Below are 13,132 nucleotides of genomic sequence, written 5' to 3'. Positions count from 1 at the left end.
TTGTTTTTGTTTAGTGGCGCCAAACTTCATTGGTCATCAACGCCATTTATATTTTATTTAATTTTGCTAATATTCGTTAAATTTTATTTATTTTTCAATTTGATTATTTTTTTTTTCCTTCCGATCAAGTTATATTTTTATCAGAAAATTTTGTGATTTTAAAAACTGAAACACCAATTTTATTGTTTTATCATCGTCTCCAAGGGTTTTTGAGATATCTTGGTTTAGTCCTAAGCTATTGAGGTGTGGTGTGAAATATGGGCATCGTTGGAAAATTTAGCTTATTGTTAGATTGTTGTTACAATACTGGCAGTTCGGAGGGGTTTCTATAGAAATAAGATAGGAGTTGGTGAGCCTCGTGTGGCCTATTCTCGGCCTGGTCAGTACAACCTCCTCTCTACGGCATTTGGGATTGGGACCCCAGGGCTTGACGTAATTTTTAATTTATTCTTTGGGCTTTCGATCCACAAAGATTGCCATTTATCTTCGACTTCCTTTACAAGAGGCCTGATCTTCTCTGACGGAGTTAAAATTGCTTTACCCCGTCCCGGAAGCGCGAGTGCTTCTATTGCAGCGTGATCGGCCAGTTCATTCCCTGCGATTCCTACATGGCTTGAAACCCATATAAGTGTAACTGACATACCCATATTGTCTAGAGTTTTTAAGTGAAAATGGATGCAGGAAATATATATGTATGGATAATTGATCGTAAATTAATATGAAGGACAGGGCCAGAGCCGCGGTCAGAAACGAAGAAAAAATAGCAATAACTATTTATTTAATGTTTAATACAATACCATCTAACAGCCCTGATGAAGACCTATAACTTAGGTCGGAACGTCGACACAAAAATTAAATAAATAGTTATTACTATTTTTCTTTCTTCTTGACCGTAGCTCTGACCATCTCCTTCGAAAAGTATAAAGTCGTTTGAGAATTCAATTTCTCGTATGAAGCCATCGTAAATTAATATTCCTCGGCCGGCCGAAGAGACAACACCAAATCGAAATTATTCTTGAAATATACATGATCATAAAGCGGTAGTTCAGTTCTGAAAAGAATAAGTTTGAACAACAGCGCTTATAAATTCCAATAACTATTGTATTGTTCATTTGGATACCAGAACACGAGAATACCCCGGACAATTGTTAAGCTGCATCATTGATACCGCCATCTGACTCCTTAGATTGCACCCACAACTACCTTTATCGTCTGATGACAATACAAATATTAAATAAACGGCAAGCAACTTGGAACAACACAAAAGAAAACAGATTAAGAGTACAGTACATCCATGGAAGACATCAACCCAAAGTTGCAGACGACATGGAATAATACTGGCCAGACTACGAATTAGACCAATCGACTAACCCAACAATACAAACGTCAGGAATATGTAGACCAACATGTAGACAGACAAAATATTGGATTACCTTTCAAAAAAACAAAAAAAAAACAATAAAGAGCCCTGATTTTTGCGAAATCGCATCTTTTATCCCCTGACTCCAAAATCCACTAAACCTCAACAGAAATTCGAATAATGGAAAATACATTTTAAAAACACTTATTTTATAATAAACAGAATTACACGTTTTACTCTTTCAGGGCTAAAGTTTAATTGTGTTGCATAAACTTTAATGTTTAAAATTGACAAATTTGGTAAAGTAGAGATTAATATATATAGAGACGAATTCCATATAAAAACATTAAATTTAAATCCTATTCATTTGAAAGAGCATAAATTTAGTATTCCAGCAGTACTTCTTAAGATGGATTTCAATAATATTGTGAGGTGTTATGAATTCTTTTCGTGAACAAGGGTCATCAGCTAAAAAACATTATCCTCTTCAAGTCAAGGCCAAAAATTTATAATTTTGTAATTTATATGAAAATTTGAATATAAGGATATTCAAAAAGATGATAACAACGAACCTAACTTGATTTTTCAAAACAAAATGTATTTTTTGATATACACAAACTTCAATGATCCACTTTTACTCTTAACTTTTATTTTAAAAACCTCCAATGGTTCGGCCCTTAGGCCATTCTCAAGGAAACAACCTTAATCATTGATGTCATAATCCATTAAATTGTCTTTTTTTGCATGCTAATTGCCCATGTCTTATATCAAAACTCAATACATAAAGTGGATCATTAAAGTTTGTGTTAATAATTATATAAATCACTCACAAACAATTGATATATTAAATCAGCAACCTAAAAATGTTTTTTGTTAACTTTACTGGAAATGACTTTCGGTTTTTTAAATTTGTATACACTTAAACTCAACCAATACAATTAAAATCTTTTGTTCTTATTCTACATGAAAAAAATAATAATAAAGATTGGTATATAATAACTATTGAAAAGATGTAAAGTTAAGGCGGCATACCATGATATAAAAATAATTTTGTAAAATATATTTTTTGTTTACTCCTAGAGTAAATTGGCAAGAACTCTGAATGGAATTTTATATTTGAGACAACTATTTTATGATTCTCTTTGAACAAAAACAGGTGAAGAGAGTCATTCACACTTACACACCCTTTATAATACCCTCAATTAGGGTATTTAAAGAAATACGAAATTAATAAATAAATAAAAAACGGAAACAAAAGTTATACAAAAATTAAAATAGTTTCAGAAAATTTGGTCTTATTAAAAAACAAAATGGTGATGATAATTATATTTAGTACCTCACGTAAAATAATAGTTTTAAAAATTATTATATATAATGATTGATGGCAATGTTCTTTATAAAAATACTGTAAGAGAAAGTATATTACATGTTAATCTTGAATGGTATCTTATCATGAAAAGTAGTAGCTATTCTTCTACCGGCTTTTTTTAGTAATGGTCCTTCAAATATATCCTGCTTCCATGATGCAAGAATCGAAAGACTTGCAATAGTTTTTATAAACAAGCAGATTAAATTCAAGGATTTATTCTTTATTTTATTCTCTTAAAACTGCTACTGAATTTTTTTAAAAATTTAATTTAATACATGTTTAGTTTGTTTGTTTTTGTTTAGTGGCGCCAAACTTCATTGGTCATCAACGCCATTTATATTTTATTTAATTTTGCTAATATTCGTTAAATTTTATTTATTTTTCAATTTGATTATTTTTTTTTTCCTTCCGATCAAGTTATATTTTTATCAGAAAATTTTGTGATTTTAAAAACTGAAACACCAATTTTATTGTTTTATCATCGTCTCCAAGGGTTTTTGAGATATCTTGGTTTAGTCCTAAGCTATTGAGGTGTGGTGTGAAATATGGGCATCGTTGGAAAATTTAGCTTATTGTTAGATTGTTGTTACAATACTGGCAGTTCGGAGGGGTTTCTATAGAAATAAGATAGGAGTTGGTGAGCCTCGTGTGGCCTATTCTCGGCCTGGTCAGTACAACCTCCTCTCTACGGCATTTGGGATTGGGACCCCAGGGCTTGACGTAATTTTTAATTTATTCTTTGGGCTTTCGATCCACAAAGATTGCCATTTATCTTCGACTTCCTTTACAAGAGGCCTGATCTTCTCTGACGGAGTTAAAATTGCTTTACCCCGTCCCGGAAGCGCGAGTGCTTCTATTGCAGCGTGATCGGCCAGTTCATTCCCTGCGATTCCTACATGGCTTGAAACCCATATAAGTGTAACTGACATACCCATATTGTCTAGAGTTTTTAAGTGAAAATGGATGCAGGAAATATTCGAATGCTCTGGATACATACAATCTAAACCTTTTATCGAGCTTAATGAATCTGTAATTATTGTAATGTTGGTGTGGTTCAAAGACAAACAGAAGTGAAGTGCTGCTGCTATTGCATTGGGTTCGGCAGTGAATATGTTGCATAGTTTGTGGAGTTTAATTTTCAACGTTGAGTCATATAGTTACAAAGGACGATGCTGCTGATTGGTCTGATTTTGATCCGTCAGTATAGATTATAAACGATTCCGGCATGTTTTGAATTAGTCGAGAAAAGTGGGCTTTATATTCAACTGGTTCGGTATTATTTTTCGAGTATTTGGACAGGTCTAGAATAATTTTAGGAAGTTGGAAGGTCCATGGTGAAAGATTGTTTTCGGATTTATCAATTGTTATCGTTTTGAGAAGAGCGAAAGCCGAGGAGAGTCTTTCTGATAACGGAAGTGATGAATTTTGTTTTTGTCGAAAAATAATAGAAAATTTTGGATTAAAAATATATTTATGAGTCCGATGTTTTGTTTGTGGATATAATTTTGAACTGTAGTTTATGGCTAATTAGGTTCTTCTGAACGAAAGTGGCGATAGTCCGGATTCAGCGCATACACTTAGAATGGGGCTTGTTCCAAATACTCTAGTCGCGATTCGGATTCCGGCGTGATGGACTGAAATACAGGTTTAGTTTTCAGCAAGTTTTCAAGTTATCCTATCTCTGGATACTCCAGAACAAGCTTTGCTTTCGATGTCTTGATAATCGACCTAAAGGAAAGTAAGATGTTATACGCGATTGATCGAATACTAGAAGCTCAATAGGAAGTTGAAACTCTTTACAAAGCTTTGTGACAGTCAAAGATTTCTTTTAACAGATATAATATCATTTCTATTCTATCCTACATATAAGTAGTAACCCTTTGCGATTCTCTTCCTGGTCTTGTGATCACTCTTGTATCTGCATTTCCTCGAAGATTTAATTCTTGGAAGCTACACTGCGTGAAACGCCAGTCGGTTGAGGGAAAACTATGTGACCTTCAACTTGCAATTTTTTTTCCCAATAAAAGATTTTGCCTTTCACGAGATGATTTGGGAAATAAGATCATGACTTGTTATTTGTAAGCAAGGATGTCGTAATAGAAGATATAGGAGGCTCTGTCACTCCCTCAATAATTTTAAAACTCAAAAAGTTGTGAAGTTTGAGTTCTTAGAATAGATCATACTCTAAACTGCGAAAATCATGGTACGTTACACTCCATGGGTTACTAAAATGTAAAATAAACAACGTGAAGTTGAAAAATTGAGATTTAATAGATATATAGTATTTGCATAGAAAATAAATCATTATTGACTAATATAAAAAATTTCAATTGGTGCCTCAGTGAAAAGTCGGGAAATCCATACATAATCATAGAAAAATTATGATTTCACTGTATATGAGGCAAAGGCCTTGTCTGTATGCGTTCATATGTTATTATTGTATATAACATTTATTTATTGCCACAATGAATAAATTACTGTTATTTATAACTACAATAAACTGATGGAAGCACAAATACGGTAGTCATAATTGACTTACAAGAACAAAAATGGTCAGTAACTACTTAATTTGCTCAAATCAGCCTGAAATTATCCTTTTATTTAGTTGGAAATTTTTCTATTATTTGCTTCAAGATTACACTGGAATAAAATTTAAATCGGAATATATACACTATTGCGACCAAAAGAAGACTCCTTGCTATTCATAAAGCGGTTTCATAATATTTATCTAGATAGATTAGCTATCCATATACTAATTCATATTAACATTTTGATTTATTCTGGTTGTGATATCATTTTATACATTTCTCAATAGAGATAGACGTCAAAAGCAGACCGTAATGTTCCTTCGCCCTTGATTGGACACCTCTCTTTGCAAACACCTGTTGCTCACCTGTTGAGCAGTCAGTGTTTCGACACTGCGTCCATCTCAAATCTTAAGCTTCTAAAATGAAATTTCTCAGTATTGGTTAGAATACAATTTAAATTCAATAAAACCATTTTTTTTTTTTATTTATGATGACGTTACTTTAATTGTGGCACATGTGACAAAAAAAAACTGAAATACACGCATTCCAAAGATAGTATGTAGAAAGTGGTAATTTTGTTTACTGGTGTCTGTATTGTTACTGACTATAAAGACAGACTAGCTAACTCATAGCTATTTGGGCTGTCGTAAATTAACTCTAGTTTACCATACAATCTATGGAATACATCAACTATAAAACTAAAAAAAAAAATTATGTTTATGATTTAATAATGTTTCTTTAAATGGGTCATAGATCAGGATGGTTCCAGAAGTATCAATTTCTGATATTACAAAATAATTAAATTAATAACAATTTTCAGCGGCTTAACGTTTCTGGGCAGTGAAAAGGCCAACTGAATCGGGATCAAGTGTGGTTCTAATAAATATAATTCGGCGCACATAGTTCAAATTAATTAACATATATCTAATGACTGGACATCGAATTCACACCTCTTCGAATCGGAAGTTCTTCGATACTTAACGATACATACCTGGACATCATGGCCTTCTAAATTAATTTTTTTAGCGTTAGCTAAACTGGCGCTGATCAAACCATTACACTTCTCTAAAGTTTTATCTAAATTCTGTAGTTTAGAAGAATGAAAGGATCTTGTGAATAGGGAAATATGACAACGTTAGAACTATATATTTTAAAATCACTTAGGTATTTTAGATCACAGTAAGTACAAAAATCTCACCAAAACAATTTTAAAAGGTTGTTTCCATTTCTCATGATGATTTTAAATGTAATATACATACACACCCCATATCTATCTATCTATCTATCTGTGTGTATGTATATATATATATACATATACATACAGTATATACCATAAGTATATTATGGTAACAAACAAAATAAAAAATTATAACATGTAAAAATGCTTATGTATTGCAATCTTTCACCATTAACCAGGAGTTACTTATTATAACTTGATGCCAATATTATTCTCTCAAGAAAACAAATTTTATAAAAATTTATGAACTCAGTCTAAAATAAGGTGGCGATGCTAGAAACTTTATTTCATACAAAATTTCAATAATCATGTTTTACGACAGGATGGCTCATATGTTATAAGATAGTAAATTTACATATCCTTCCTACTATTATTATAAAGATATACGATAATTTTAAACATTGCTTGCTTAACTGGATTAATGATATCATTAATGGTTTATCTGCAACTTCTAATTATTAATGAGAATTAACACATTTTAAACTATTATATCTTCTAACAAACCTACTTCAATGTGAACAAACGAATAATTCACTCAATGAAAAATAAAATTATTTATGACTATTAAACTGCAGTGATGATTAGGTTTAAAATAAAAAACTACTCTTTTATTTAACAAAATCATAAATATGTAATTTTTATTAGCTTAAATAGAGAGATTCCAATGATACCAACTAAACAAATATCACAAAGTTATTAAATTATTATTTTCTTAAACAACAATCTTAATATTGCCATAAAAATTGAAAGATTGTCACAAAAAAAATGTAAAAATTAATTTACGTAAAAAACCATTAAGCACAAATTAAATGAATGTATTTAATAATAGTCTAAATAGAAATCATGAGTGTAAATAACAATGAATGCATGGCGAATTTTTTATTTGTGGGTAAAATAACTGTTAATGCCTTTTCATGATATTTATTCCTATGTCTAAAAATTTTATTAAAAAAATACAGGTTTTTTATAACAAAAAATATATGACTGATCCTGACCAATAATAATCAGACTAACATTATCTGAAAACTTTACAGGAAAACACTTCACACTTATTCTTCAATATTCCACCAATCAAATATTTAAATATTATTGTATGGAAATTTATATGCATAACAAATGCAATTTGAAGAAACAAAAGACTGAAGATAATTTAATGTTAAGCTGAGCTATAAAAGTTATCATTTTTAACAGCTAAAATTGTTAGAAAAATTATTAATAATACAGTAAAACAAACCTTTATATTGCTAGGACGAAACTTGATGCAAAATAGCTTTTCTTCTCAGCGAATGAAATAACTATTTTCAATAACAATACTATTTTAACAGAGAAGTTCACCTCGAGTTAAAGCACCGGCTGAGCTTCAACTGGATTCATAACCGCGCCGAGGTGAGGGATTACAATTCTGCCAATGCATATTTTCCCAATATATTTATTACACATTTCATATTACAACTATATATTTATATAAACCAAAAAATATTTTATTTAAATAAATATCGTTCAAAATTGAGTTTGACAACTTTAATAATTTATATATTTCTTTTTACCTTTGCTATGTTGGACAAGCTGCTGAAACACTACTGCTACCTCCCTCCATAAGTTCTCAAACGCGGGTTTGTTTACAGTCGTTGTTTAGTTTTCAAAGTAGAAACATCATGTCTTTTAAACGGGAAGGAGACGATTTAAGTCTACTCAACAAATTGAAGGTATGTGTACAAATATTTAATCGTTCTTTTTATTACTTAATTTATTTTATTAAATACGTATCATTGATTATTTCACGTTATGCAACTGTGGAACCGATTATGCCAACACGTTGACATGATGTAATTTAGAGTTATAATTAAAATTAAATGACTAGTTCAGTTACATTTTACTGAAACATTTCATTAATACCTCGGTTTAAATTAATTTATTTTCTCTATAACTCCTCTGTTGGGTTTTTAAAAATGCCTCATTGGCCCAGATTTCTAGACCTTTCATTTGTCAACAACTAAGAGGTTATTTGTCCAAAGTTAAAATGAATTTTATTCTAAGAAATTTACAAACCACTTTCCTTTAGAAAAAATAAAATAAAATATTGCAATTTAAATTGAAAATAAAATCTGCATTTTGTTCAGAATTTTTAACTTGCTCTAAACTTTTACCTTTATTTTATTTGTGTTTACTATTTCCATGTTATTTTAATATACAGTCATTAATAAATGTAATAATTATTTTTACTGCTTACAATTGACTAATATAATAACATTTCTTCTAAGTTAAGGTATGTTATTGTAAGTAAAGTTTTCTTATACCAATGAACTTACGTTTAATTCTAAAATACCTGATGTTAGTGTTTATATTGTATTATTTGTTAAATAAAACATTTCAGGGAGATTGTTTCTTAATTTTTATTTTTCTGCTTTCATTAGCATTTTCTGGTATTATTGAAATAGTGCACACTATATATCCGTAATATAGTTCTGATGATGCATAATAGTTTTGAACATAAAGCTCTTTGAAATTTACATTAATTGAGAAAATAAATACTGGTAAAGGTGCCACCTGTTATTTATAATAAACATGTTTAGATTTGAAAAAAAAAAGTTCCATGGGATACATAAAATAAACATACTACTTTGTATAAGTTTTTAATTAAATTCTTTCCTTCTAACTCTACAGTTTTAAGTAATTTAGACTGTGAAAAATTAAAATGGCTTTGACTAATCGCCATTCTTAAAATTGGTAATAAAAAGAGTAAAATAAGAATGATATCCTTAGTCCTTTCTATACAAATAGTTGGGTCTGCCTTTCAATGTCCAGTGTATTTTTAAAACTGGCTTTAATATTTCTTTTATGATTGAACTATATTGGTCAATGAGAGAATGGTCAGTTGATTTCTACTTTAATTCCTTATTCCTCAGAAATGGAAACCTTTTTTCTATTATTTCATCCAAAGGTTTAGAAAGTATCAACAAAATTTGAATAATTAATCTGATTTTAACTTATGTTATATAATTTTTTGTTTACTCTTAGCACCAGCGAGTATCTGAAATGTTGGGCAACCACATACCAGAAGATGAAGCAAAACTTTTAAGTAATGGAAGGTGAGCAACTTTATTTTTGCTTAGGCCCTATGTTCTATCATCTTAACTTGCTAATGTATTGTATTATATTTCAGGTTCACTTGTTTGATTTGTTTACATCGACCTATATTTGACACAGTAGCCATGTTGGGAAAGCATAGAAAGGGGAAAAAACACCTTTTAGGTTTGATGATTTTATTTTATAATTATTATTTGTTGTATTTTTCTGATAAAAATTGTTATAGTTTACCTATGTTTATAATTAAGAAGGTTTTCAGCTAATATTTTATCTTTTCAGAACTTAGTAGGTATATTAAGCACAAACTGGAATTAGAGTATGAAGCTTTAAAGAAACAGCAGCTAGATGCCGTGAAAGCTCTTAGTGAAGAAATGACAATTCAATCTATAATATGTTCTCGGACGATTGGCGGAAGGGACCATCATATTGAATATGGCCGTCGTAAAACTTTAGATATACCTATATTTAAACATAAAAAGCCAGGACTCTTACCAACAGTATCAGGTGAATTCTCATCTTCCTTTTTCTTTTAATTCATCTTTTGTAACAATTAAAAGATTCTTCTTTAAATTCAACCCCTTTCTATTGAAATTAAATATTATTGTCATAAAAACACACTACAGGAAAATTTAGGGTTTATAAAATAAACAAACAGCTTCATTAGCTGAAGGCATAGACTTGTTTCTCTTTCTCCCCTCATTGCTCATTTACTTTCAGATGTGTGTCTATTACTGGGTTAATGTATAATTTTTTTTTGTCGTCTGATTTTCTCATCTTTTACAAATTTTAGTCATAATCTATGCAATTAATATTTTAATTAAATTTAAACAATATTTCTTGTATTAAATATTTTTTTTTAATATGTTTTCTTTTCCATTTTTTTTATGTGATTTTAATTTTTTAGTTACCTCACCTTCACAATCAAGTGCTTCACAAGTTCGTAGGTATCTGAAGACTTTACACAGGAAAAGATCCCTTGAAAGTATCGTGGAAAAGAGAAGAGAGAATTATGGACAATTAACAACGGAGCAGAACACTTCAGTTAATGAAATTAAGGAAGTTCCTGTCAATGTAGAACCTTTGAAGGAAAATGTTAATAAGCGGTCAAAATCATTGCCTCCAAATACTGAGTTATCGTTAAATTTGTAAGTTATTAGACTCATATTCCCTTCTTTACTTTATTCTTATTCCTTTCCTTCTTAATGTATTGTTATTTTTTAAAATTAATATGTTAGATTATAAAAGTGGTAATGAATCTTTCTGAGAAAACTAAACTTTTTATTTTATTTGAATGATGTTTCATAGCCTATGGTTATAAATGGCTGAAAAGCCTTCTGAATAAATAATACTTGAGTGTTGAGGGAAAAAATAGTTCCTGTAGCCTTAAATTAGACACAATATTTTGTTTAATACAATATAAGTCAAAAATTATAATAAACATTCCAATCCAATTAATTGTTTTTATTTTAATATATAGGTCAGGATGGATTAAGGACAAAGATGGAAATTGGGTAAAGGATGTGAATGCGGAATTCGATTCAGATGATGAATCACCTCCAGAACTGAAAATATAATAAACTTTCAAAGGATATTTTAAGCTCTATCTGTAATTAACACTTTATTAAGGCATTTATCATTTCATTATAGCATAAAAAATCATATAATAGCTCATGAAATTTAAAAAATGTACAATTTACAAATTTTTTATTTAGCACCTAAACTTCATATTTTAAAATAGCAGTCTAATGTAGTAATTCTACATTTATTTAAAAGAACTTGTAAACTTTATAGAAGTAGTTATTGCCAGATCAATAAATAAATGGAAGCTTAAAAATGTTTTTTTTTTAGTGCCTTATCCTTTAAATAAATACAAATTTCAATGTGAACAGTGAATTTATAATTGTTAAATTTAAATCAATTAGGAAAAACATGTAAAATTTTATACAATAATTGAAAATTACATGGTTATTTTCTTATGCATTCTCTTGATAATTTCATGTGATGAGTAGTGTATCAAATTGGACGATTACATGAAAATAAGTTTATGAAAAACCAATCTGGACGGAAAGCTTAGGTAATAGCTAAGGAAAAGAATGATTATAATCTAATCTGCAAGAGAAATCTATTGTAGCCTTGTAAAGGGTATTATTTTAGTAGAATCTATACGTAGTGCAATCCTTAATATTACTAATCAGTTACATACAAATAAAAAGTTTTTTTAGCCTCCAATACTTCTAAAAATCCTTTTATCAGTCCATTGTGCTTAAGTGGTCTTTCTGGATCCAGCATTGTTATTTGTGTGTTTTTTCGCACATACACTTTTTATCATACGAACGAAAGACTGAGTGATTATTTGTTAATAATGTTATGGTTGCAATTTACCCAATAAATTTTAAATATTTGTATATAAGCTGTCTCAAGAAATTTCCATCAACAGTTAAAGTTAAAGCCAGTTTATTGTGAAACTGGACACATTTCACTTATGTTTGCAGATTTTCTGTATTAATTCCAACTAAATCTTATTAAAAGAAACTTGTTATTAATTTCTAAAATCACACAGGATACCAATTAAGATTATTGCATCAGTTTATATATATGATTTTAATTATGTTTTTATTTTATGTATCAACGTTAAATATTGTTTATTTGTTGTGTTAAATAAAAAAAGAAAGCTAACCAATTTTGATCGGTCATAAATGGTGTGGAAAGATCATTATTCAAAACAAAGAAGATGGCGGTGGGTGTCTTGCAAAAAGTTCATTGAATCGTGGCAATGTAGAGCATATTAAAATATTTTAAAAACTTTATTTTAACTTTCCATCATAATTGAAATTACATTACATTTAAGAAAAAATAAAAGTTAAGAATAAGTATTATAGAAAATTATTCATAAAGGAAATCATAGGAAAAAACTCAAAACCGTAGTGCTACAATCGATGTTGAGAACTAGTAACGAGAGAAGGGGAAGGAAGAAAACTTGGTTTTTGAGCATTTGTTGCTTAGGCGGGAGATGGATGACATCTCCTAGAGGCAGGATGTCCAGAAGATTCCTTAGCTACTCTCAGTGGTAATCATCTTGAAAAGAGAAATCATTGAAGAGTCACCCCAGAAAAAAAAAGGACTCTTTGTTTTGGATTGCCTGGTGAGAGGACGTCTCCTTAGAGCGGAGGTGAATAGAATCTTTTGTTAACTTTTAGAAATAGCATTTTGGGAAAGGAGACAAAATGTTTCGTTTACAGTTAGTGAGAGATTGTTGAGAACAAAGAAATAGAGTAATTGGTTAGTGTTGCTCAAAATAGAATTGAACCAGATTTGTAAAGGTAGCTAATAAATAATTTAATTCAGTGTCATTAGTAGCTGAATGTATGTTCTGATTGCCTAGAAACCTGCCCTGAGATTAAGAGTATAATTTTATATATAGTAAAATAAAACTTCTCATATTTAATATTTATTCTTTTTATTTGACCTTGTCATCTTTAAAACTATACCTTAGATATGAGAATAAAGTAAAAAACTATTAATATTCCTTTTATTTATTTTAAATGATTTTT

The 13,132-nt window shown here is 29.7% G+C and overlaps 2 protein-coding genes across 2 annotated transcripts in view; one reads left to right on the top strand and one right to left on the bottom strand.

The window, feature by feature from the left end:
* Positions 1 to 7,856, bottom strand: part of LOC106684909 (sialin) — a 147,600-nt gene extending 139,744 nt beyond the window's left edge. The window contains exon 1 of the mRNA XM_014427243.3: positions 7,729 to 7,856. The gene's annotated coding sequence lies outside the window, so the exon portion shown is untranslated. The remainder of the gene's footprint in view (positions 1 to 7,728) is intronic.
* A 214-nt stretch (positions 7,857 to 8,070) lies between these two features.
* LOC106684913 (sodium channel modifier 1) lies at positions 8,071 to 11,210 on the top strand. The gene is made up of 6 exons (XM_014427249.3): positions 8,071 to 8,200; positions 9,513 to 9,583; positions 9,658 to 9,746; positions 9,861 to 10,085; positions 10,486 to 10,726; positions 11,059 to 11,210. Exons 1-6 carry the CDS (start codon positions 8,150 to 8,152, stop codon positions 11,153 to 11,155), a joined length of 774 nt encoding a protein of 257 aa, XP_014282735.1. The 5' UTR covers positions 8,071 to 8,149; the 3' UTR covers positions 11,156 to 11,210.
* Positions 11,211 to 13,132: the final 1,922 nt, after the last annotated feature.

Source organism: Halyomorpha halys, unplaced genomic scaffold (assembly GCF_000696795.3).
Source record: "Halyomorpha halys isolate HHAL.00 unplaced genomic scaffold, Hhal_1.1 Scaffold629.1, whole genome shotgun sequence".
NCBI lineage: Eukaryota > Metazoa > Arthropoda > Insecta > Hemiptera > Pentatomidae > Halyomorpha > Halyomorpha halys.
Note: the sequence above shows the minus strand (reverse complement) of the source record. Positions and strands in the feature narration are given on the sequence as shown.

Excerpts from the sequence above, each read along its gene's own strand:
- LOC106684913 (XM_014427249.3), top strand. The coding sequence starts at position 8,150 with ATGTCTTTTAAACGGGAAGGAGACGATTTAAGTCTACTCAACAAATTG. Across the intron at positions 9,747-9,860 it reads GGGGAAAAAACACCTTTTAG|AACTTAGTAGGTATATTAAG; the intron begins GTTTGATGATTT and ends TTATCTTTTCAG. Across the intron at positions 10,727-11,058 it reads ACTGAGTTATCGTTAAATTT|GTCAGGATGGATTAAGGACA; the intron begins GTAAGTTATTAG and ends TTTAATATATAG.